A 25,150-nucleotide genomic window follows, 5' to 3' on the forward strand; every position below is an offset into this window, starting at 1 on the left:
CAACGTTGCTTCACTGTTGCAAACACACTATATTCCAGCAGCCTTCCCCTGCCCTGAGGGCAGAGCAGGAGTCTTGGCAAGGCTCCATGGGATCTACTCTGTCGGTGCCTCCTTATAAAGGAGGAGTGAGCGTTTTAGGGTCTCTCACTTTCTGCTCCACAGAATGACTGACTCTGCTGCTGCTGCACAATCAGTGAGCTAACTGCGCTCACTGTGCGCTCCGATCCTCTGCTGTCCCCGTTACCTTTTTCTGCATTTTTAAGTCTGCATTTTGGGCTGCACTGAAGCTGCACTACCAAAAAATTGCTGAATTCCCAAAGGAGTTTGGACTGTGAGTTGATGTGAAGACAATTGGTCAATTATTTTTAGGATATGCTGACTTTTCAAAGCAAAATGATATTCAGCTATTTAGTTTGACATTTAATCAAACAGTATTCTGAAATGTTCTTAAACTTAGCAGATACATTGTATGGAGGCACAACTTGCTCTACTCTGTGGACTGTAACACTGTTGCTATTTTTCTCTGTAGCTGGGACAAGGATGCTCCCCTCCTTTATGTCGGTGCTGCTGGTCACAGCACTGACCGGTGTCTGGGCCCAAGACTTTTATGAGGAGAGGAAAACTAACAAGAGAGCCAAGGCCAAACCTTTGGCTGCAAATATTCATGACGGACAAGGTAAGAAAATACTTACTTTGATTGCACTAATCTACAACTTTCCTTTCTGAGTGAAGATTTTAATTTGTCAGAAAAAAAATGCAGTCAGTCTAGTCAATCACACTTGTAAAACATGTTGTATTGCTAATAGAGAGTCCTTCATCCTGTTCTCTGTGCACACAGCCATCCTGGATGAGGACTGTAGTTTGGAGCTCTCCTTCCTGTTGGACAGCTCTGAGAGTGCCAAGGACAATCATGAGCAGGAAAAGCAGTTTGCTATGAACGTGGTGGACAGACTCCAAGGGTTACGGCTGCAGACCGGCCGCAGCTTGAGCTTGAGGGTGGCTCTGCTGCAGTACAGCAGTCATGTTATCACCGAGCAAACCTTCAGAGACTGGAGGGGCACAGAGAACTTCAAGACCCGTATAGCCCCCATCGTCTACATCGGGCACGGCACCTACACCACCTACGCCATCACCAACATGACCAAGATGTACCTGGAGGAATCCACCCATGGGAACATCAAAGTAGCCCTGCTGCTCACAGATGGCATTTCCCACCCGAGGAACCCCGACATTTTCTCTGCTGTTGCTGATGCCAAGAACCAGGGCATCAAATTCTTCACTTTGGGGATCACCAGGGCAGCCAATGAGCCAGCCAATGTGGCCCAACTCCGTCTGCTTGCCAGCTCCCCGGCCTCCCACTTTCTCCATAATTTACAGGACGAAGACATTGTTGAAAAAATCGTCACTGAGATTGTGAGTATAATACCTTGTCTTTCAGCAGACAGCACTGAGAGGAAAAGCCATGTGTTTGCTTTGAATGAGCATCTTTTCAGAGTTGGCACATGGATGGACTTGTTCAGGTATTCGTAAAGAGGCGGAATGATGACAATGCTGTGCGGAAACAAATGAAAGAATGTCTCTGACAGCTTGGGATTTGAAGCTTTTTACAGAGCTTTAGAAAAATACTGTTTGACATCTGCGTGAGCATATCCACCTCTTTTCACTCTTTGTGTCTCTTTCAGAAGAATAGTTTGTCTTGAAACCTTAAATTACGTTCCTTTAAGAAGAAACAACTGAATTTAAACAGCGATATTCTCAATACAGTAACAAATGACAATTATTCATTACACAGTGGCTCCTCTGCCACTGGCTACAACTCATTATTCTTAAAGAAGTTTCTCTTAGGTTTTCAGGCTGTATAGCTGTATAGACATTCATTGAATGACATTAAATTATTACAAATCTGCATCACTAAATAATCAATTAATGTTTCTTTTCATTACAGATGGGCCTGGCTGATGAAGGAGTAAGTATCATTACAGTTAGACATCTCATATACAGTCTTTTGACATTCAGTAATGTGTAATTAGGTGCCCGCTTTGACTGTATTGAATTACATACATGAAAGCTCACTAAACATGTCTCTTTCTTGAAGTGTCCTGTGGCTCCGAGATGTGCTTGTGAGAAAGGAGAGAGGGGGCCGAGCGGGCCTGCGGTGAGTATTTTGCCTCAAACCTTTCCAAATATCCCCCCAAATGTAAGAGTAGCTTCCTTTGAAGTGTCACAGTTTGGCTTGTCAGGGAGCTTCTTGAAATCTTGTGAAGAGAAATCTAACACTTGATATTCCAGGAATGGTAATTGTGCTGTTTTGAACAATCAGGATAATAACTTGCACCCCCCCACCTCAGTATAGCTTGCAGGCATTTGCACAAGCAAAGTAAGTGGATAGGTGGTCCTGTCCCACATTCTAAAAGCAAATCTATGGCAACAGGTTAAAGGAAAGGAAAGACTATAGTCTGTTCCCAGAGAAATATGTTTGTTGTGATTCTTTGTGCCCACTCTCAGCCAGTTATTGTGCATTTCTCGTGTAACATATGATGTCCCCCATGGAAACCAGAGGCACCCCCATTTAGAGCTCCTCTCCCTATAAAATTGGACCTTTTAGCCACCATAAATCACTACTGTCATGGTCAGTTACGCTGGGATAGAGAGACTGTAATATGGAGCAACGGATATTACACATAATGATACTAGGCCAAGATGATTCCACTTGCTCTAGATGCCCATTCACACATTTTCACTCACATGCAAACACTCAAGCCCCTCTGGGATAATAGACAGCTCAGGTAATGTCAAGTTTTCTAGCAACCTTCCAGATAATCATGTTGCTGACAGACAGCTGCATGGACATTAACCAGGTGCTTTCTCCTCTCAGAGATTCTTCAGATTCTTACACTCAGACTAAGAGGCTCTCATAATTGCTCTCATTAGTTTAATGGTCACAAACTAGAGATTTGTGGTGGATAGCAACTGTGCACGTTGTCCAGGTGTAGCTCAAGACAATGACCCCTGGTCCTGTGGACAAGACACCTCATGCCCACCTGTGGCCTCAACTGTCATGCAGGCCATCCATAAACACATATATAACACATCAGCCCAGCTACCTTTCCCCTTCAGTCTTTCTCAGACAATGCAGGCGGAAATGATTACCACAAGGAGAGCAAAATGTCAATGGAAGCAATTAATTAAATCTTAACCCTGACTTTGTTTCTTTCTCCAGGGGAAAAAAGGTCGCTCCGGAGAAGATGGAGCCCCAGGGCTTAAAGGGCAAAAGGTGCGTGCTTTTTGATGGATATATGGACGATGAATTTGTTAGCTGACAGTCTCTTTAAGAAGTTACATAATACTTCCTTGAGTGCTTTGCAGCGAAATTCTTTCTTTCAGTTTTGGGAAAAATTGTCAGGTTTCCAGAACTTGGTCATTCAACATCTGTAAATTGTATTTTAGTATTTGTTAAAACTTTAAAATAGTATTTGTGAGCTCCTAGGAAACAGTGGTTTGTATGGAATTATGTTATTTTATTATTTTTTATTTTTTAATTATCTAATTTATGATTTTAATGATCTTTTATGATTATCATTTATAGACAGTCAACCTTGGTAGTCATGTATAAGCCTTATTCACTGGTTACCATTCAAATATAAGATTGATTTTATGGCCCTTTGCACTGAATATGGCACCTATTCATATTTCTGACTCACCCACCTCTGCACCTCTTCCACTTCCACACCTCTAATCTAACTGGTGAAGTCTGTTCCATCACCATATTTTCACCTTCATGTTTGTGTCTTCACAAATGTTAGTCTAACTACATGACTTCTTATACTCTGTCCATTTAATTGCTTGTGCTTCTGTGCACTGTGCTCTTGAAATTTTATGTATTGTTAGCATTTGTTGTAATAGAATATGCTCTCTATTGTAAACAATATTGACAGTTATAAAATACTAATCTCTAATAAAAATACTCATTATTTATCTCTAATTAATTTCATATTTGGGGTTATAGTGTTTATGGTGGTGTTGTGTTTTCAGATCAGATTAATGGTGTTGTTAGAGCAGGCAAAACTTTGGTTAAATGGACTTGGTTACATTTTTTTGTTTGTCTCTCTTCTAAATCTCCTCATACCTGCAATTTTAGGCATTTTATTATGTGACTAGGTATTTACTTTACAGTAAATAGTCTTGGATAAACTAATTAAATTCACTGATATAATGAGTCAGTTTATTTCCTGTCATATCAGGGTGAAGCAGGACTAAGCGGTCTCCCCGGACGAGAGGGTGCTGAGGTAAATTACAATTACTATTCATGACTAAAATTAAGAAAATCTTCATTATTGTCCCTGTAGTTTGTTAACACATAACATCTCATTCATTTTATTTGCAGGGAAAATCAGGTTACAAAGGAGAGAGGGTATGTGATTGGAATTAATGACAACGGCAACATTTTATTTTGTTGAAAACAATTCCAACCCATGCAATACTTGTAATTCCCACACAGGGTGAGAGGGGTGAGTGTGGCACTCCAGGAGTCAAAGGAGACAGGGTACGACAGCACTGTTGATGCTACAAATATTGAATAACATGTTTGATAATCCCTTCTTACTGCACATACAGCATTTGATCTCATGGTCTTTCTTGTCCTCATGTGATGTGGTTCAGGGTCCTGAGGGTCCGGTCGGAACAAGAGGCCCTAGAGGTCTGCAGGTCAGTAATATTTTAATGGTAAAATACCCAATTCACCACGTTCCAGCCCTTTATACAAAAGAAAATAGCTGCTGCAATCACTACATCATGTCAGGCATCCCCTCCTATCTGTACAGATGGCACATAAACACACATGCACACACACACACACACGTCCAAATGCTTCTGGGAAGTTCCTTATTAATGGCTCTATGTTTCTGCCCAGGGGTTACCAGGACCACATGGAGACATTGGACCGGAGGGCCCTCAGGGAAAGCAGGTCAGCCCCTTTTGAGCAACTTTTACTCACCACATCATGCACATCTGCTGTGACCTTTACATTTCCTTTTATGATTAGTTTAAACAGGAGGTTGGAGCTTTACCACCCAGGTCTTTGCCATGCAGCACAGAGGCATGTTTGTCTGTTAATAGACCCCTGTGTGAGCAGGTCTTCCCCATCATTACTGTTCACCAGCAAGTGGATGAACCATCAACAAAAAATCTCACTACACTTTCTACTATTGGCTTGTATCCTGTTTCTAAACACAGACTAGGAAGTGCCTACAGCAGTGTCAGCTTCTCTAATAAGGCCTGCAGTTAATGACATAGTCTACATGGAAAGTCAGTGAATGCTCACTTTCTCGCCATGTGAGGACATGCATGGGGCATCTGTAAAGACTAACAGGACTCTTGGTGGTCCTTGTGTAGTATAATTTGTTTTAGGTCCCTAAAAAGACTCATGTAAGACAATTTGTTCATATGTATTTCTAGAAAAAAAAAAAACACATTTAAATGTTACATTTTTAGTGTGTCTCTCACTTTGCAGTCCTCACAATTAAATGAGCACAACTGAAACAGGGAATTGTAACATAATGATAAGTTAAATATTAGATTCATATGAAATACTGTAAAATGGCACATTGAAACTGTTGTATTCTGTTAAAACAGTCTAGATGATTACATGACATGTCTTCATGTCAGAGAATAGTTACCAAGTCACCATGCAAATATTTTAATTAAAACCTTTTCTCTTTGTTAATTTGAGATGTTGTTGTTTGGGGTTTCTTGAAATTTGAGACACCACCAGAGCTCAAGTTGAGCTATTATTTGTCCTGACCTGCAGATAGAGATCAAATATCCCGCCCACCACCTCATTTACAACATCAAAAGGATTTACAGAATTCAAAGGAACATTCAACCTGCACGCCTGTGTGTGTGTGTGTGTGTGTGTGTGTGTGTGTGGTGTGTGTATGTGTGTGTTTGTATTATCAAATTTATTTTTGAGTTATGTAGCACTCTTCAGCAGTGCAACACAGTGTTTTTACACAATTAATGCCAGACATTAACGGTCTAAATAGAGAGGAAACACAACATTTCTGGTTCAGGCTTCATATCTTTTCACTACATGGGTACATGAGTTAAGCTCCATTGTACACTTGTGTTAATTGTCGTGTTTGTGTTTGTGATCACAGGGTGAACGTGGCCCATCTGGCCCTCCAGGAATTCAGGGGGAAACTGGTATTGGATTTCCTGGACCAAAAGTATGTAATGATGCTATGGATTATCCTCTGAATATTTTCTTGTACTTTGTGGTTGTTTATTTGCTATCTGTATTTCTTTGTGTTTCTCATATTAAATCAAATTACTGCATGAATCTGCAGGGTGACCTGGGATTCCAGGGCCGACCAGGTCCTCCTGGTCCAATTGGAGTGGGCGAACCCGGCTCTCCTGTAAGTTAAGAAGAAACAGAGTCTCTGCTGTGACAATTTATTGAATGGTTTTGTGTCTGTGATATCTGTAGTTGCTTCGGTGGCAAATGTGAACAGCATTTGGGTGACATATTGAACTCTCTGGCTTTGTTTATAGGGACCTCAAGGACCACAAGGTGTCTCAGGGGAAAAAGGACCCCAAGGCGAAGGGTTTCCTGGACCAAAGGTATTATTTCAGGTCTAACTCATCAAAACAATAGCAACATCGTCTGGGTCAAAACTGGAACATAACACAAGGATCTGCTAACAACCCCTAAAGGGTAGACCAGCAAGAACTGATGATATTCTTCAAAAAAGTCTGAACACCTTAATGTATCAGTTACAGATTAATTAAAGAATAATGAGCATCATCACGTAATGCCTAAATACTTCAAACACATTGATGACTGTTAAAGTGTTGCAGAAAACTGTCTTGCTTTACTAACTGCTTTACTAATGTACTGTTAATGATTTGTTATTGCAAAAATGTGTCATCTACTGTACTGGTTTCTGCCTCAAGTCCAAATGACTCAATACTTATAGACACCTATACACTAGAGGAGAGCTCATCAACAGTTATAACAGGGACACTTTCACATTTCAATCAAATAGAGGAGACCCAGGCAGCACTTACACCACCAGTGAAGCTGCTCGGGTTTGAAATATGTGGAACTGCATAAATCATGTGCACAATGCAAAGCAGTTAAATTAAGCAAAACATTAAATGAAAGAAGTCAGAAAATGTATGAAAAACCAGAATCTGCTGCCCTCTCACACTCTATAATGTTATTGATCAATCCTTTGATGTGGTATTTCCCCTATTTTTAATAGTTGAGAGCAGGAGGGTAGGGATGATGAGCAACAAGGCTCAAGCATCAACAAAGGTTGATTCTACTCAGTGATTCTGCTTCTGTTACATCTGTGTTGCTCACATAATGAATGTGATATCAACCTGATATCAATTTAAAATCAGGAGCTTCCTGTAATTGATGAGCAGAAAGCAGTTGTAAATTATTATTACTTAATCCAGATTAGCCATTACCACTAAGATTAGCTATTACCACTAACCAACTGTTTCCATATTGTTCAAAAACGTGTAGTTCAAAACTGGCTGGCATTACTTTAGAAGAAGCACATTCTTTCTGATCTTTCAAAAGTCAGGTGTTCACTGAAGCATTACTGCTCAGTCTGTTGTTGGTGTGCTAAGCCTATAAAAACAGATTTTTTTTCCCCCGTGCTGCAACATGCTGCACCTTGCTGCACCATGGGACATATATTTTACAACAGACTCTGCAAATACCCCATTCAAAAGGAGATAGCCGGGATTTAACAAAAGGTTTAACAAGACTGGCTGCAAGTGCAGCAACACAGAAAAAAAAACCCAATCTCACTCACAAGTGCGATTAATGTATAATACCGAAGTAAGAGTAAAAAGAATTGCATCAATACCCTCTCACAAGACAGAACTTGTGGCTAAAATTGATAATGAGAGCAGCATATTGATGTGGTTGTAGAGGATTCTCTGCTTCTCTTTTATTTGTTAAAGAGATGTCCTCCAGCAACTACACATCTGTTTGACCTGTGCCACACTTCCTATGTAGCTGTTATAGATTTTACTCTACTGCTGACTTCTACCTCTTGTAAAAAGGGCTCAGAGTGCTTTTGTTAGAGGTGTCCACACACACACACACACACACGCACACACTAACACATACACACACACGCACATGAAGTTAGTATGAATATGCATCTCATTAGTCTTGAATGTGGCTCAGGCTGCTCACATCAGCAACTTCTTCACTTCAGAAATGAACTGTGCCACAGGAAAATGTTCAAGAATCACATAGTCAAGAAGAGTCATGACGACGGGAAAAAAACTCGTTCATTCCTCATGCGTAGGATCATTTTTTTAATCAATCACAAGAGGGTAACAGGAGCCAGCATGCTCTTCTTCCATACTCTCTTCACTGAGAACAATGCAGACCTGGCTCTGACCCAGTGGGTGATATGGCTGTGATATAACTGGCATAGATGACCTTATTTTGTTCCTCAGGGGGATCGGGGGCTCCCTGGACCGAGGGGGCCGAGAGGACAGCAGGGCGTAGGAATCAAAGGAGACAGGGTGGGTAATAACTGTATCATCTAACAAAGAGAATATAACGCATACACACTCAGGTCGACTAAACAAAGGCTTTAATGAAATCCATAAGGGTTCGCAAATGGTCTCTAGGCTTCAAGATGGCCTCTTCGAACATTAAACTGAGTAAGATGAGAAGAGCCTATAAAAGTCTGGTTATTGAAGAAAGGTGAAGGGCTAAAAATAAGACAATGTGTACAACCAATGTACAGATGGAGCCATACATGTCATTGATGCAGTTATTTTAGTTAACAGTGCCCTGTGGAGCTTTCTTGTAAAACAAAAGTGTTACTCACCAAAACACAGTGGCTACGTTTACATGCACACTTATATTCCACCATTATTGGGAATATGACAACATTCCAACTTTATTTCGGGTAACAGCATATTCCGTTTGGATATTCCAAATTAGGCCAACGAGAAAACAGGCTTGTTGGTTTGTAGTGATTTGCAAGGCCATGGCAGAGATGCATGCCCAAAAAAAAAAAAAAAAAGCTCACATTTCTGGTTGGAAGAAGAAACACAGCTACTTTAATAGATTTTGAAAGACTGGGATATCAAAGGGCCTAGCCACAGGACGTACATCATGGGGTGCTTTATGTTCTAGCACTACTAGAGGTCAGAAACTCCACATGATACATTTAAGTTTTAAATCATCAGGGTTGTGTCAAATGTATTAGGGCAAAGCTGAAGCCATGAGTTTAAGATTCAGTTTTGTATTATTGTTACTAGATCTTGGTAGAAAACTGTATTATATTGGGGGCATTGTTGGTTTTTATTCAAGGAAATCACTGAGAACTGATACTCATGTATTAAATTGACTGGCATTTTACTTCCAGGGTGAATTTGGGCCTCCAGGTCCTCCAGGGACAACTGGGCCGACAGGAGTGGGCATACAGGGAGAGAAGGTCTGCAAAATGTCTTCTACCTATATGTTCCCAATGTCACACTGACTTATATGCATACCGTAGCGGGACATTGTGCACTGAAAGCCCTCTAATCTTTATTACTGCTCAGGGAGTCGAGGGTCCAAGAGGTCCACCAGGAGTCAGAGGACTTCCAGGAGAAGGTTTACCTGGACCGAAGGTTTGTTAAAACACCCACTGCATCAAATGCAAGATTTCATGTGCTTGTGCAGTCTGAAAGAGCTGGCACAATGGTTAACATTGCCACCTCACACAGACAAGGCTTTGAATTTGGTCATTTGTTTAAAAACGTGAGAGAAAGAGGACAGAAACTTTACTTACACAGCTGCTGCAAGTATTTAAACTGATTTTTAAAGAATTTTATTATAAACAGGATATAGTGTTCATATATTGTACAATATACAAACTTAGATATCTAACCAACCAGTAAACTAGATGCAATCAACTCCAGAACTATTACATTTTTCCTAATTACCTGATTTTTCCGTTTCTAGGGAGACCAAGGTTTACCAGGAGAGCAGGGAGCTCTAGGGGAGAGAGGCATTGGTGAGCCTGGTCCGAAGGTAAGACGATGCACGTCCTGAACCAAACAAGTCACTTCAGTTATGATCTGTTAGTATATAGGAAGTGCCAATGCCCTGAATCAATCAAAAATCTGATAATAGTTTAAAAAAAGTTTTTTACTGATGCAGGGAGAGCCTGGGACAGCTGGTTTGAGTGGCCTTCATGGTCTTCCAGGAGAAGATGGAGCTCCAGGGCAGAAGGTAAAATACATTATGCCAACTCTGTGAAAACATAAACTACCTGTCCTAGTAGTATCTGAATTCTGTCACATCTTTGAAATATAATCTACTTTTCTACTCTTAGGGTGAGCCTGGTTTACCTGGTTTAAGAGGTCTTGAGGGAGCACAAGGAATTGGCATTCAAGGGGAGAAGGTGTGCTTTCGATTATATATCCTTGTGGGCTTTATGATTTGTAAGACAGCAAATGTTAATCAGATGATGTGTGCTGTAATCCCTCCCAGGGAGACCAGGGTCTGAGGGGCATCCGTGGGTTACATGGGCCTCCTGGCATCGCAGGACCCTCTGGACCAAAGGTAGGAATCAATTCAGCAAGAATTTTATAGTGGTGTGATGGCTTCCTCGATGAAGTAGTATGAGCGGCCTCTTATGCCACACTAATCCAATCTTTGAAAAGAGCCAAAAAACAAGTCTGTTGGCAGCACAAGTATTGTTAAAATAAAGACGAGCATGAACTGGATCGTAAGTCTCTGCCAACTCTCATGTTTCAGGGTGAACGTGGGATACCGGGCCAGCAGGGCATGCCAGGGCAGCCAGGACGGTCCATATCAGGTCCAAAGGTAAATAGATAAAAATGTACCATCAAACATAAAACAGATCTCAGCACCAAGGTAGACAAAAGACAAGCAGCCAGAAGAACTGCCAGATAGAGTTTCATATAACATAAAAAGTGTTACCACTAATGTGAGCATTACATATCTTGCCACTATTCATCACTTTGACTGCACTGTCTTGTCTCAAGGGTGATTTAGGCCCTGCTGGTCCCCCTGGTCACATTGGAGAAACAGGCCATGGATTACCTGGTCCAAAGGTTTCTATCTATTAATTTATTATTAACCATATTGCACTAATCAGCATAAAATTGGTGGTCTCCATGACTAAATTTTGTTTTCCCAGGGGGATCGTGGTAATCCAGGTTTACCTGGTCCACATGGTCCAAAAGGCGAAGGCATCTCTGGCCCTGTGGTTGGTACCATCATCATTTCGCTCATACTAAAAGTTTGTGACCTGTAAATTCTGTGCAAGTTGGCATGGTCTAAACTTATTTTGTGTACTTATTTTAGGGTCCTCCAGGCTTGCCAGGCTTACCAGGTGAGCCAGGCCCAGAAGGTATAGGAATTCATGGCCCCAAGGTTTGTGTTTTCATGGTTTTTTAAGTTTGCTTGTCTGTATTTTGCATTTGTGTTTATTTAAGGGGATGCTCACGGTGCATGTGATCATTTTACATCTGCTTCAGGGTGACATTGGCTTCAGAGGATTGCCAGGTTTGCCCGGCCCACCTGGAGAGGGCTTACAGGGACCACCTGTAAGAAAGAATACAGAATACCTAACAAATAGTATGATCTAATTCTATCTATGATTCACAAACCAGTGATCTGATTACTTTTAAACATTTGTTTTAAGGGTAATGTTGGGAGGCCAGGACCTCAAGGTCCAGGTGGACCTCCAGGAGAAGGTATTCAAGGCCCAAAGGTAAACGTTACCACGTACTGTCTCTCTTCATATCAAGATAAATTCACATTTGTACTTTCTTGTCCACAGCAAGTAAGAGTGAAGCAATATCGAGCTCTTAATTGGTGCTGACATGTTACACAATTGAACTGCTGAGAAACTAGCTGCAGGACAAATTTTAACAATAATTTACGATCCACTGCGATGATCTATGCTCCTGTGTGATGCAGTGAAACTAAAATTTATTTTCAGGGTGAGCCAGGATCTCAAGGTATGACTGGGCCGAGAGGACCTCAAGGAGAGGGATTTCCTGGAGCTAAGGTGCTGGATTTACACGTGTCTTCGAAACATTTCATTGATATCTAATTATCTGGTCTCTGACTGATAAATACATTTCTTGTTACAGGGTGATCGTGGACTACAGGGTGAGAGGGGAATGAAAGGTGTCAAAGGAGATTTGGGAGATCCTGGAGTGCCTGGTGACTCGGTAAACAAAACAGATCTTATTCTTCAATGTAGTTGTAGAGATCAAAATGTTCTTTTTGACTTGACATTGGCCAAATAAGATGACTTGTAGACGAAACTGCAAATGAATAGACATAAAGTGTGAGTGGCACTTTAAGGTTCAGTAGGTAACTTTTGTAAAAATAGCTTTTTGTCAGACTCGCTGAAATGGTCAGACAGTAGTACAGCTTCCTCTGGCTCTTCCTAGTTCTCTTAACCTCATTTGCAAAAATCAACCACACCTGAAAACAACCAATCAGAGCAGGAGGAGTCTCTAACGCTGTGTCAGTCACTTCTCGTCTTACTCAGTCAAGCTCAACATCTTCAGCAGCGGTTTTAGGAGGAGCTTTGCGAACACAATGGCTGAGAAACAAAAACCAGCAATGAAAAAAAAAAGTATGCGCAGTATAGTTCATGTTTCATTTTTACTCCGGAGGCACAAGAGGTGGAGGCACTACGAAATGTTGGGATATGTTGATTCTCAGTGAGCCTGCCTGTTCACACTAGAAGTGCATTTCGTGCAGATTAGCTGTTTGATAGTAATTACATGTTGTATAATAATCATCATCATCATCTATCATCTTAATCTACATCACAATCCTATTCGATAGAGATATCTGGATATTCACACTCAATGGAAACAGTAACATTGTTTTCAACTTTTCTCAAATCCCAGGGGAGACCAGGAGCAAAAGGAGAAGCAGGCCTCACAGTGAGTTAATCAATTCAACAATGAACATTCAATAAATTGATTGATTGAAGTGATTTTGAACTGATATAAATGTCACGTGTTTTTCAGAGAGAAGACATCATTAAGCTGATCAAAGAAATCTGTGGTAAGACTAGAAGCCAAGTCTAGTTTATTGTTATTACTGTAAATTAGTAGTTGGAGTATAAAGGGAAAGCAAGTGGCAATGAATAATGTTCAACAAGATCTATTAGCAGAGTTACTTTGAACTGACAAGTGGAAAAAATTTAGTGCCAAAGTAAACATTTTTATAGTAGTATATTAGTAACAATTGATTTATTTTGGCCACTTGAAGGCATCCAGTAGACATGGAGAAACATTAATTTGGGTTCATGTTTTTGCCCACCTGCCCATTTTAAGTCAAATATTGTCTTTTTACTTCTGTGTTGGTCTCCATAAACTCAGCAGAACACCATCTTGAGTTGCTGAAGAGCTGCTGCTTTAGCCTCTAACGTTCTCTGTCTGCTGGTTAGTGCTGGGCAGGTGTAGGTCATTGAAGGTTTTTAGAGCTTTTTCACTGAAAACAGCTGCCTGCTGTGTGTGTGGAAGCAAGGCCACGAGAGCTGTGAGAGTGAACCATAGCAATAAAGCTGGGAGCCATAAAATCAAAACAATGAGCTGAAAGACACTAAAAGAATCAGTAGAGCTGAGGGGAGCTGCAGAATTGGGTGATAATCCTCTGTTGGTTCATCACATTACAATTACAACAAGTACTGATTAGTGCAGCTTTAAAATCATTATTAGGTAAACCTAAGCGCAGTAGTCAAATAGTGACATTACTTCTTTGTTTTCAGGATGTGGCATCAAGTGCAAAGAAAGGCCAATGGAACTTGTGTTCGTCATCGACAGCTCGGAGAGTGTCGGCCCTGAGAACTTTGAGATCATCAAGGACTTTGTCACCAGGTTGGTGGATCGGACCACAGTTGGACGCAACGCCACCAGAATCGGACTGGTCCTCTACAGTCTGGATGTCCATTTGGAGTTCAACTTGGTTCGCTACATGAGCAAACAGGACGTAAAGCAGGCCATCAGAAAAATGCCCTACATGGGCGAGGGCACCTACACTGGCACTGCCATTAGAAAGGCGACTCAGGAGGCTTTCTTCAGCGCTCGGCCCGGAGTCAGAAAAGTAGCCATCGTCATCACTGACGGTCAGACTGACAAACGGGAGCCTGTCAAACTTGACATAGCTGTGAGGGAAGCTCATGCTGCAAACATTGAGATGTACGCCCTGGGGATTGTCAATTCTTCTGATCCTACGCAGGCTGAGTTCCTGCGAGAACTCAACCTCATTGCCTCTGACCCCGACAGTGAACACATGTACCTGATTGATGACTTCAATACCCTACCAGGTGATGTTGTAAATATCATGCCTTCAGCAGTGTGTTCATTAAGATATCCAGCTATAATTGCTTTCAGCTGAGGGGTTGTAAAGTGCCCAAAGTTAACTGATTTCTTACTTTTTTTTTTTGCAGCACTGGAGTCTAAACTCGTCAACCAGTTCTGTGAAGATGAAAATGGTGCCCTTATATACAATCGTATCACAAATGGACACTGGAACGGCAACGGTGGGCATGGGCATGGTACTAATGGAAACAACGGACATGGTGTGAATGGCAATGGATATAATGGCCATGGAAACAATGGTCTTACTTATGGAAACAATGGATACGGTAACACCGGGAACGATTACAACCTCCAAGAGGAGATCCAAAATCAGAGACGCACCAGCAGCCGAGGCCGTGGAGACACTTTCACGCTGCCCATCAGTGCCGATCCTCTCCCTGTTCAGGTCTCTGCTGGAAACTCATCCTGTATTGTTTTAATTGAAGTATACTGTTGTAATTTTCTTTAACGATGGTTCATTTTTCACAATACTGTAACATTTTTATGCTGTTGTCTCCCTCTAGGTGGTGGAGGATGAAGATGGTGAAGATTTAGACTTAAGAGCCCAGGCTCGGGGCGGTAATAATGTAGCTGTGGTTAACAAATCAACATCTTTATTGCCTTTGAGAGAAAGCTCTGCCTCCCGCGAGGCCGTGTTATCATCTTCATCCTCTTCTACGTCCTCCACCTCATCTGCAACGTCTTTGTCACCACTGGGCTCAGCTTCGTCCTTAAACTCTAATCAGTTGCAGCCTGTGGTGAGTCCAGTCCTGCCCAAAGGTGAGTACTGAGGACATTTTGAGAAGCACAGGTGTGAATGATAAAATTAATGATGGCTGCATTGCATTTTAACTGCTTCGGTTTCAAAGTGGCTCACGGTCATGTCTAACTGAGACACTTGAACAGAATGGACACACTATAAAGTTAACACACGTGCTTTTCCTACTGTGACAAGTCAAAATATCTGCTGTGAAAAAGACCTGTTCTCTTTGAATACATTGAAACTCTTTGGAAAACGTGAATCTCACTCATCATTTCTTCTTCAGAGGCTCCTATTATTGATGCCCGCTGTAACCTCAGCTTGGACCAGGGCAGCTGCCGAAACTATAGCATCCGCTGGTATTATGACAAGCAGGCCAACGCCTGTGCACAGTTTTGGTACGGAGGCTGTGGTGGAAATGACAACAGATACAAAACAGAAGATGAGTGCAAGAAGACTTGTGTTATACACAGAACAGGTAACTTTTTGTAGATTCAGAATGACAAATGTGCACATTCTCTTTTTACTTTTATTCACTGAATAATATGCTGTTTTGTCTCCAGCAGGATAAAAGGAGACGAAGCCATCAGAGAGTGGATTCTCCACTCTACAATACTGATTTGTTATTTGAATGTGATTCATTCTGTCAGTTGTGTTCAGAAGAATTCATGCACCTTCGTCCACAAATGCATTTTTTGACCAAGTAGCGAAATGGTGCTTAATTAGGATTAACTTCCACAAAAAAAAAATGACTTTATTACCTCAAAGAAAATAGCATTATGTTTGATTCACTAGAAGATATCTGTACCTTTTCTTCAGGGTTCATTTTAAAATTAACCTGTAGATCATTCTTATGCCTTTATGAGCTATGCGCCTCGCATTCACTGATTATATTTCTAGCAAGACAGCAATACGATGTCTGTTTACCTTGTGTTGAGTTGATGAAATATGCTACGTACTTTTTTCAAATTATATAAATGGCAGCTGTAATAGACGGCAATGTCCGTCTGGGCACTGCTTTCAGAGGTCTACTGCGAATGTCATCTTGTGATGAAGATTGAAGATTTCTGTACTCCATCCGGTGTAGCAGTGTGTGTATATCTGAATACATGTTTTGAATGTTTTTAATAATAAAATGTAAAATACTGGTGGTTGCCTGTTTAATATGTGCGTATTCATCATCTGCGTCCACCCATCACTGTTCTCAGTAGTAACTGTTAGCGGCCTAAATGCGTTTTTCAGTAATTGGTCTTAAATATATGTAGCTCATCACGCCACCAAATGTTTTTGGACAGTAATTTTGATTTTTTGTTAAATCTCAAGCAGTGTTAGCAAGTAAAATTCTAAATTTAGAGTACAGATTCAAACACTTTTTGATTCATACAATAATGTAGCTCTAACACTAAGGCTACTTTTATTTTCTAATCTGAAACACATTGAGTTTTTCCCTTTGTGTATGAAATGTGCAAACTATATAATTCAAGTGCTATTTTTCTCTGTCCATGTGTTTTTAACTGCTAAAGTAGTTGTAGGTCTTTCTACCACACCTGTCTTTAATGAAGCACTAATTAGGAGCAGTGAGTGAACTTCGGAGCATTAAACCCCACAGTCATTATGAGGAACTAAGTCACATAGTTTTATAGCACACTATTACTGCAAGGACAGATGTTTCACAAAGCACAAGTCTGCCAAAATAAAAAAAAAAACTTTCCTTTGAGCTTTGTGGCAGCCAGAAAAAGGGAAAAACAGAGAGATTGGAGCCATACTTTTTTTTAACTTATTCATGAACAAAAACATGTCTTTAATATACAAAGCTTTTGTCCTCTTCTTGTTACAGCCAGGGTCTGTTCAACAGAAAGTCTACAACACAAATGACATGCATAGAATTAAACTGATTAGGGAAAATTGTGAAAAGTGTAAAAAAGAAAAATGTTTTGTTCTGAAATGTAATTTTCTGACTCAATCTTAAGGAGTATGTAGTATTTACATAAGAGGAATAATAGAGAACTCAATGAGAACAGTGAGTAGTAAAATAAAACACCATGTTCATGATATTTTATGCTTTTGTAATAAATTTAATGGGAACAGCGCCACTAGATTGTCCCTTCGGCTTGCCGTCTGTTGCCACGGTGATTATGACGCTATCTTTTCAAGATTAGCCAGGCTAACATTTAGCTAGTTAATTAACGGTGGGTAGCAAGTAAACTTATTCGTGGGGGTGATAACCTGCAGTCATGGCATCAGTTTTAGATGCTCTCTGGGAAGACAGAGATGTTAGATTCGACATAACTGCACAGTAAGTTACGTTACCTTTGTTATATTGTTATTTCACCAACGTGCTAGCTAGTTATCTTAGCTAAGGTAACGCCAGATAAAGTCACTCTCCTGCAGCTAAAACGAGGCTGTAAGAGCTTTATATTCTGTCTCGGGGAAAGACTAGGGTTTTACGGTAGCTTTATGTTAGTGTAGAAGTGTAGATTAGTGCGAACGTTACTGTAATTAGCTGTGATATACTTAACGTTAGCCACCTAGCTAAATTAAGCCTCATTCTACCGATCTATCCTGTACTCAGGCAGATGAAAACTCGCCCAGGAGAAGCGCTAATAGATTGTCTGGACTCCATAGAAGACACAAAAGGAAACAACGGAGATCGAGGTAAATAGTTGGCTAACTATCTTGGAGGTTAACACTTTCTGGCAGTCTGTGTGTAACAGGTCACCTAATCAATGATCATCTCCACTTTTTGTGCAGGACGACTGTTGGTAACAAACCTGAGAATAATTTGGCATTCTTTAGCTCTGCCAAGAGTCAATTTGTGTGAGTACACCTGCATGGTTACATGCATTTATTCCGTTTTGTTGAGTCTGTGTCGATCAGCTAAATGTTTCTGCCCTCTCTTGGGAATCAATGGCATTAAATTGACTTATTTATTGATATAGTATTAATATGGACATCTTCAAAAGATTTAGACACTTTTATCAGAGGTTTAATGACTTTCATTTTGTGTAAACCTAAACTAAAGATTTTGTGATTGGCCATTGCCACCAATTTCTGGATAATTCAATTTTTAAAAAATAGGCTTTTTTGGTGAGATGAAGCTCATGTCTTTCTGTCATTCTGTATGTTGTATGTTTAATCCAACTACAGTACTGACTACAATAATGAGAGCATGCTGACAGACCTAACCGTTATCACATATCGTATTGGAAATCTGAGTGTGGTTCCGTGTTAAGGTTTACTTTTAGGGTTCATATTTGCAAGTGCATGCCGATAAAGTAGGGAGAGAAGATGACTGGAAGAGGCCAAGTGTGAAACCATATGAGAAATCAAGCTAACCTAAATGCAAACCTATTTTTTTAGCTGTGGGTTACAACTCCATCATTAACATCACAACAAGGACAGCTAACTCGGTAAGTAAACCTTTGTTTTATTTTATTATCATTATTATCAAATAGTATTTGTCCATTATCTTTTTATATTTCCACACACACATCACATGGAAAAGGTTTCATTCTAATCTATGCACAGACAAAGCCAATGACACAACATTGTTTCAACATGGTGTTGAAGTAATTGATGAATGAAATTGTGACAAAGACGGATAAATATGCTAATTTATGAATTGAATGCTTTTTTTTTTTTCTTTTTCAGAAATTGAGAGGCCAAACTGAGGCACTCTACATCTTGACAAAGTCCAACAACACAAGATTTGAGTTCATTTTCACAAATGTGGTCCCAGGAAGTCCACGGCTCTTTACTTCTGTCATTGCTGTACACAGGTAAAATAACGCTGAGGGAATGTTCAATTCACCGATTACAGTTTACATAAAGTATCTGTCCTGCTAGATGTTTTTAAATGTTTTGTTTTGTTACAGAGCCTATGAGACATCTAAAATGTACAGGGACCTTAAGCTGCGGGCTGCTCTCATTCAAAATAAGCAGCTAAGACTCTTGCCCCGGGAGCAAGTGTATGATAAAATCAACGGAGTCTGGAATTTATCCAGTGATCAGGTACTGCTGCTTGAAAAGTGTGCTAAATTTATCATTTTTCAATTTACCTCATGCACACAACATATTACATACACACATTCAGACTAAAACTGAACTGGCTTAATAAACAGGAGAGTTAACATGTTAAAGGTAGGTTTGTTCGTAGGTTACTCTTTGATTTTGCTGTGATTCCTGGAGAGTATTAGTTTGCAATATAAGTTACTGAGTACCTTTTCTTTCTTTTAGGGTAACCTGGGAACCTTCTTTATCACCAATGTTCGGATTGTGTGGCACGCCAACATGAACGAGAGCTTCAATGTCAGCATTCCTTACCTTCAGATTGTGAGTACAATGCACAGTTCTGTATCACAAATATATATGCACCTTTCTTGATTGGTTTGATCAATCTACTAATGATCTTGTTTCTTTTGTGAAGTCATGTTGTTGTTTTGACTTTTATTTTTTATCTTTTTCTCCCCAAAGTGGTCTATCAGGATAAGAGACTCAAAGTTTGGCTTGGCTTTGGTGATAGAGAGTTCACGGCAGGTAACCTGTCATATTCACCTGAACTGATCACAATATGATGATTTCAATGCCAATAATTGGAGTTATTATGTAACTTCTCTGTCCTTTTGTTTTTAGAGTGGAGGCTATGTGCTCGGGTTTAAGATTGACCCTGTGGATAAGCTACAAGATGCACTCAAGGAAATCAACTCATTGCATAAAGTTTACTCTGCCAACCCCATCTTTGGAGTGGACTATGAAATGGAAGAAAAGGTATCTGTGTACACCATCAAAGACACTAAACATCTCAACAGTCTCACATTAAAACATGTCAGAAAGTCTAAACTGAAAACAAACAAACTTTAAAACACCTGTACATTTTTGAACTGCTGTGTCATTTTAACATCAGGTTGTTGTTTTTTTTTATAATCTACATTCACATAACACTGTAGCATCAGTCCCGCTGATCCTGTTGTCATAGCTCTGTTTGTCCCAACAATCGTTTCAGCCCCAGCCATTGGAAGAGCTCACAGTGGAGCAGCCTCCTGATGATGTGGAAATTGAGCCCGATGAGCAGACTGACGCTTTCACTGTGAGTGTGCACGTCGGCCACCCTTTCACTCACCGCTCCTCTGGGAGTCAGTGGCATAGTTTTCAGACTCTCAGAATAGCTAGTAGCTAATGCCCCTCAGCTTAATGAACAGACGAGAGTTTACGTTGCCTGGTGCTTGTGTTTGTGCTGAGCGGTGCTCATCAGACAAACAACAACCTGTTGTTACTTTGATTGAATGTATGATTTGTGTGTGTTTCTTGCCCACAGGCTTACTTCGCTGATGGAAATAAGGTAAAGTCTCACGATTAATGTCATCACCAACTCTGATTGCAAATACTCAGTCCAGCATGTGGTGTTACAACTCTTTCTGCTCTTTTCTGTTGTTCCTAAGCAACAAGACCGTGAGCCGGTATTCTCTGATGAGCTGGGCCTCGCCATTGAAAAGATGAAGGAAGGCTTCACCCTTCAAGGACTGTGGGAAGTCATGGGCTGAAATAACATGAAACACAAATGCACTCTGTGTACACATCGTGATTATTGAGGCGGCAGTATATTTATTTGTAGATGAGGTTAAAAGTTGTACAGTTTATGTATAGATCATTTTTCATAAGAAGAAAATACTAAATTACATGTGTGGCATTTATTGTTGGGATATTTGTATAGAATATATTTTCTTGTAGTGAATAGAATATTAAATATAATGCAGTTTGTATTTACAGTTAATAAATGTATTTGAATAGATACTTTTGTTATCATATGATATGTTTGTTCTGTACCTCATTTGTATGTGGAAAGAACACAGTGATCTCAGGCCAAAGATGAGGAGCCGAAGTATTCAAAAAATCTGAAAAGAGGACAAACTGTCACCTCCTGTAGCAGCAGCTGTTCACTGACCCTGTCTACGTGTTGGATAACCCCCCCCTTTGGATGTCTCACACACAAATACTGAATCACACTGTTGTGAAGTGGTCATCACTCTTATTGAATTGTGATTCACTCCACTTCTAGATGCCCCTAGAATACCCATGACTGTAGTAAATACCACCCTCATCTGTGAACACACAAATTAGATGAATAAGAATAGATGAACATTGTGTTTACAGAGTTTACGTTTTGCCGTTTTCCTTGTAAAACTATATAATTCACCCCATTTGACAGACAAAAGAGTCAAAGAAATGAAAAGATCAGAGGTTATTTTTGTGTGGCCGTATAACATTGTTATGAATCACTAGGGTGACAAGGCTCCACGGTTGTTTTTACTCTATGACAGCTGTGTGTGCGCTCTCATTTGGCCACACTGAATTCTTCATGGATGGGGTGCTTGGCTATATTTAGAGGGGCACGGTTATATTGAAGTAGCCTCAGACCTGGCTGCCTATAGTCCTCTGTCTGCACCAGCCAGGACAGTCTGTTGTGAACTGCCCCACTCCCGTCCACTTCCTGTCCTGAGAGAATGGATCCCCAAGGCTTGAGGGAAGATCTGCGTCTGTTTCAGAGCACTTTGCTGCAGGATGGACTCAAAGAGCTTCTGAATGAGAATAAGTTGATCGACTGCGTCCTGAAGGTTGGGGACAGAAGCATCCCCTGCCACCAGCTCATTCTGGCAGCTTGTAGTCCTTATTTCCGGGAGCTGTTCTTCTCCGAGGAGGACAAGGATGTGGACAAGAAGGAGGTTGTTCTGGAGAACCTGGATCCCAATTTTATGGAGGTGATTGTAAATTACATGTACTCAGCAGAGATTGACATCAACGACAACAATGTGCAGGATATCTTGGTCATCGCCAATCGCTTCCAGATCCCCTCAGTGTTCACAGTTTGTGTGAATTATCTCCAGAAGATGCTGTCACGGAAAAACTGCCTTTCCATCTACAGGCTGGGACTGATGCTGAACTGCGCCAGATTGGCAATGGCAGCTCGAGATTACCTTGCAGATCGGTTTGAGACCATCTCCACGGATGAGGATTTCTTAGACCTGGCTCCAGCAGAACTCTTTGCCATTATCGGAGCGGATGCACTGAATGTAGGAAAAGAAGAGCTGGTGTTTGAGTCCCTCATGCGGTGGATCAGGAAAGACAAAGAGAAGCGCCTGAAATCCTTGGCGGAGGCCTTTGACTTCATCCGTTTCCGTCTGCTGCCAGAGAAGTACTTCAAGGAAAAGGTGGAGAAGGATGACCTCATTAAGGCCGATCCTGAGCTTCTCAAAAAAATAAAAGTGATAAAGGAAGCCTTCTCAGGAAAGCTGCCCGAGAGGAAAAAGGGAAAAGATGACGAGGAAGGAGAGGAGGGACAGTTGCCCGGCTATCTGAACAATAACCGCAGACGTGGCATGTATTCCAAAGACATGGTTCTGATGATCAATGACACGGCTGCCGTGGCCTACGACATCCAGGAGAACGAGTGTTTTCTCGCCGCAATGGCAGAGCAGATCCCCCGGAACCACGTCAGTCTGACATCAAAGAAGAACAATCTGTATGTGTTGGGGGGGCTGTTTGTAGACGAGGAGGACAAAGAAAACCCACTGCAGTGTTACTTCTACCAGGTATAAGAATATAACTGATGTACTGATCACATCAAAAGTAATTCCCTCATTTTGTTTTTCAAAATATCTTAAAATGTGTCTTTCAGCTGGACAGTCTCACAGCTGACTGGAGTGCTCTGCCGCCCATGCCCACCCCTAGGTGTTTGTTTGCTATGGGGGAATTTGAAAATCTCATCTTTGCTGTAGCAGGAAAAGATTTACAGTCCAACGAGTCCCATGACTCCGTTCTGTGCTATGACACTGAGTAAGTTCAGCACAACAACAGTCTGGATAAGTGCATTCAGCAGGTTTTTCTTACTGACAGCCCTGATGTGTGTTTACCGCTGAACGCCTTACTTCATGTGCCCCTTTTTAGAAAAATGAAGTGGACTGAAACAAAGAAGTTGCCCTTGAAAATCCACGGCCACTGTGTGGTCTCTGAGAACGGCCTGGTGTACTCTATTGGCGGGAAAACAGATGACAAGTAAGACTGCGAAGCCAAAACATTTTACATGAAGTCAGAATATGATTTTTTACATTACATTACATTAACCTTTTTTTTTCTTACTGGTAAAGTAAAACAACCAATAAGATGTTTGCATACAACCACAAGAGGTCGGAGTGGAAGGAGGTGGCCTCCATGAAGACACCCAGATCGATGTTTGGGGCCGTTAACCACAACGGGAGGATTATTGTCGCTGGTGGAGTCAATGAAGACGGATTCACAGCTGCCTGTGAAGCCTACGACTTTGCAACCAACAAGTATGGGCTTTAATTATTACAACTGGTTTGGGTCCCTCATAGCACCTGGTCATTGGTATTTTTCTGATCACAATATTTTTCTTTACTGAAAGCAAATATCATGCTGCAAAACAAATGATAGGTTAGTATTATAACTTATTATATTCTTTAGTCTTTATTCTTCTCTACCTGGATCCCTATTTGCTGCCACCAAGGTAGCAGCTACTCCTCCTGGAAAACATGTAAAACAAGACAGGTGACACATGTAAAAAGTCTCCATGGGAACATGTTTAATGTTTTTTTTTAAATATGACTTGACAGTGTTTAAGTGAGTTTTAGTCAAATATTCACAACATTTTGCAGTTCTTTCCTACATTAAGGTGCTTTAAATCAGTGGCCTCATGATTTATTTAACAGATATGCAGCATGCAGTATGTTTTATTTCTTATTCCTTTGATTTTCTCAAGACCTTTGCGTGGTCCTGACCACCAGGCTAGGAATCACAGCTTTGAACCCATGTAAGAAAAAGAAGAGTCAAAAAAAGAGTCAAGGAATTCTTGCTGAGATCTTTATGGACAAGTGGGGAAAATAAAACAACATGGCGGAATCACATTAATACAACTGAGTGCACCTCGTTTCAGGTGGTCCCCCTTCACAGAGTTTCCCCAGGAGAGGAGCTCAGTCAACCTGGTGAGCTGTGGTGGGCTGCTGTACGCTGTCGGAGGCTTCACCATGGTGGAGAATGAGAACAAAGAGTGTGCACCCAGTGAAATCATCGACATTTGGCAGTATGTGTTGGTTTGGCCGCATTATATTTTGTCCTGATGCAGAACGATATCATCTTTCTGTTGAAACGATAGCCCTCCTCATGCACGTAAAGTGTCTGGTAACGTGTTTTTACTGTCTCACCAGGTATGAAGATGACAAGAAGCAGTGGACAGGCATGATTAAAGAGATGCGTTACGCAGCCGGGGCCTCCTGTGTGTCCATGAGTCTGAATGCAGCCAGAATGCCCAAACTGTAACGACAGTCCAGGGACTTTTACTTTTCTGCTGTAGGCAAGAACATCATGGCCACGTCCTTGTTTAGTGGCTTGTCTCGTTGTTGTCATTTAAAACATTAACACGTCATCTTTGCCCGCACTGTGTTTGTTTTAGTACAATTTATCATGGTTTTAATTAGTTTATTCCTCATAAGACGTCAATGTCTAGAAATCGGACCAGTCGTTGTTGTTGATTCTGATCTTCTGAAACATTTCACTTCTTGACTTCTCCAGTTCTACCCTTTAACTATGAGTATTATCACTGTTAACTGGTAATGGTTTGCATAGAAATTAATGTTTTCTTCTTCTTGTCATTTACAATTTGTGGCTTGTAGCTCTTCAGTATTAAAATGTTGTCCCACACAGACTCACTGTGTCTATTTGACATTATAGATTAGCTTGTTTTGAATTAGAATAAGAATAAGAATAAGACTTTATTTATCCTGGAGGAAATTGTTGTGCCAGAGTGCGGTACAGAGGTCGTCACAACAATACCGCACTCTGGCACAACAATTTCCTCCGGAATAAAGCAATCACTTTCAACACAGTTTGTAACAGCCTCAATCTTCAGTTGGAATAAACTATCTAAAGCATAAATTCAGTTTGTTGAGCGACACTGACAATACCCCATTAATGATAGATATGAATTAAAGAGAG

The 25,150-nt window shown here is 40.8% G+C and overlaps 3 protein-coding genes across 3 annotated transcripts; all 3 read left to right on the forward strand.

The window, feature by feature from the left end:
- The first annotated feature begins 540 nt into the window (after nucleotides 1-540).
- On the forward strand, nucleotides 541-15,716 carry col28a2a (collagen, type XXVIII, alpha 2a). Its single transcript, XM_070838382.1, has 35 exons — nucleotides 541-676; nucleotides 839-1,413; nucleotides 1,946-1,966; nucleotides 2,096-2,155; nucleotides 3,221-3,274; nucleotides 4,242-4,286; nucleotides 4,385-4,411; nucleotides 4,499-4,543; nucleotides 4,660-4,704; nucleotides 4,910-4,963; nucleotides 6,156-6,224; nucleotides 6,345-6,413; nucleotides 6,550-6,618; nucleotides 8,485-8,553; nucleotides 9,408-9,476; nucleotides 9,586-9,654; nucleotides 9,989-10,057; nucleotides 10,187-10,258; nucleotides 10,362-10,430; nucleotides 10,520-10,591; nucleotides 10,787-10,855; nucleotides 11,038-11,106; nucleotides 11,193-11,261; nucleotides 11,360-11,428; nucleotides 11,533-11,601; nucleotides 11,700-11,768; nucleotides 12,000-12,068; nucleotides 12,154-12,234; nucleotides 12,928-12,963; nucleotides 13,051-13,087; nucleotides 13,794-14,351; nucleotides 14,475-14,791; nucleotides 14,910-15,165; nucleotides 15,432-15,623; nucleotides 15,712-15,716. The coding sequence occupies exons 1-35, from the start codon at nucleotides 541-543 to the stop codon at nucleotides 15,714-15,716; spliced, it is 3,723 nt and encodes a 1,240-aa protein (XP_070694483.1).
- A 1,599-nt stretch (nucleotides 15,717-17,315) lies between these two features.
- Nucleotides 17,316-20,824, forward strand: bbs5 (Bardet-Biedl syndrome 5). The gene is made up of 12 exons (XM_070838502.1): nucleotides 17,316-17,441; nucleotides 17,718-17,800; nucleotides 17,897-17,962; nucleotides 18,506-18,555; nucleotides 18,797-18,924; nucleotides 19,021-19,156; nucleotides 19,382-19,477; nucleotides 19,619-19,681; nucleotides 19,778-19,912; nucleotides 20,148-20,231; nucleotides 20,460-20,483; nucleotides 20,584-20,824. Exons 1-12 carry the CDS (start codon nucleotides 17,380-17,382, stop codon nucleotides 20,683-20,685), a joined length of 1,029 nt encoding a protein of 342 aa, XP_070694603.1. The 5' UTR covers nucleotides 17,316-17,379; the 3' UTR covers nucleotides 20,686-20,824.
- A 775-nt stretch (nucleotides 20,825-21,599) lies between these two features.
- On the forward strand, nucleotides 21,600-24,846 carry klhl41a (kelch-like family member 41a). The gene is made up of 6 exons (XM_070838033.1): nucleotides 21,600-22,731; nucleotides 22,818-22,975; nucleotides 23,087-23,194; nucleotides 23,287-23,472; nucleotides 24,093-24,239; nucleotides 24,364-24,846. Exons 1-6 carry the CDS (start codon nucleotides 21,646-21,648, stop codon nucleotides 24,473-24,475), a joined length of 1,797 nt encoding a protein of 598 aa, XP_070694134.1. The 5' UTR covers nucleotides 21,600-21,645; the 3' UTR covers nucleotides 24,476-24,846.
- The last annotated feature ends 304 nt before the right edge of the window (nucleotides 24,847-25,150 follow it).

Source organism: Pempheris klunzingeri, chromosome 10 (assembly GCF_042242105.1).
Source record: "Pempheris klunzingeri isolate RE-2024b chromosome 10, fPemKlu1.hap1, whole genome shotgun sequence".
Lineage (NCBI taxonomy): Eukaryota > Metazoa > Chordata > Actinopteri > Acropomatiformes > Pempheridae > Pempheris > Pempheris klunzingeri.

What these genes read in the sequence shown, in the direction of transcription:
- klhl41a (XM_070838033.1), top strand. Translation starts at nt 21,646, where the DNA reads ATGGATCCCCAAGGCTTGAGGGAAGATCTGCGTCTGTTTCAGAGCACT. An exon ending in GGCGGGAAAACAGATGACAA is followed by an intron (nt 23,195 to 23,286) that starts GTAAGACTGCGA and finishes TTACTGGTAAAG; the next exon opens with TAAAACAACCAATAAGATGT. An exon ending in TACGACTTTGCAACCAACAA is followed by an intron (nt 23,473 to 24,092) that starts GTATGGGCTTTA and finishes ACCTCGTTTCAG; the next exon opens with GTGGTCCCCCTTCACAGAGT.
- bbs5 (XM_070838502.1), top strand. Translation starts at nt 17,380, where the DNA reads ATGGCATCAGTTTTAGATGCTCTCTGGGAAGACAGAGATGTTAGATTC. An exon ending in TCTGTCATTGCTGTACACAG is followed by an intron (nt 18,925 to 19,020) that starts GTAAAATAACGC and finishes GTTTTGTTACAG; the next exon opens with AGCCTATGAGACATCTAAAA. An exon ending in TGATAGAGAGTTCACGGCAG is followed by an intron (nt 19,682 to 19,777) that starts GTAACCTGTCAT and finishes TTTTGTTTTTAG; the next exon opens with AGTGGAGGCTATGTGCTCGG.
- col28a2a (XM_070838382.1), top strand. Translation starts at nt 541, where the DNA reads ATGCTCCCCTCCTTTATGTCGGTGCTGCTGGTCACAGCACTGACCGGT. An exon ending in GAGGCCCTAGAGGTCTGCAG is followed by an intron (nt 4,705 to 4,909) that starts GTCAGTAATATT and finishes GTTTCTGCCCAG; the next exon opens with GGGTTACCAGGACCACATGG. An exon ending in AAGGAGAAGCAGGCCTCACA is followed by an intron (nt 12,964 to 13,050) that starts GTGAGTTAATCA and finishes CGTGTTTTTCAG; the next exon opens with AGAGAAGACATCATTAAGCT.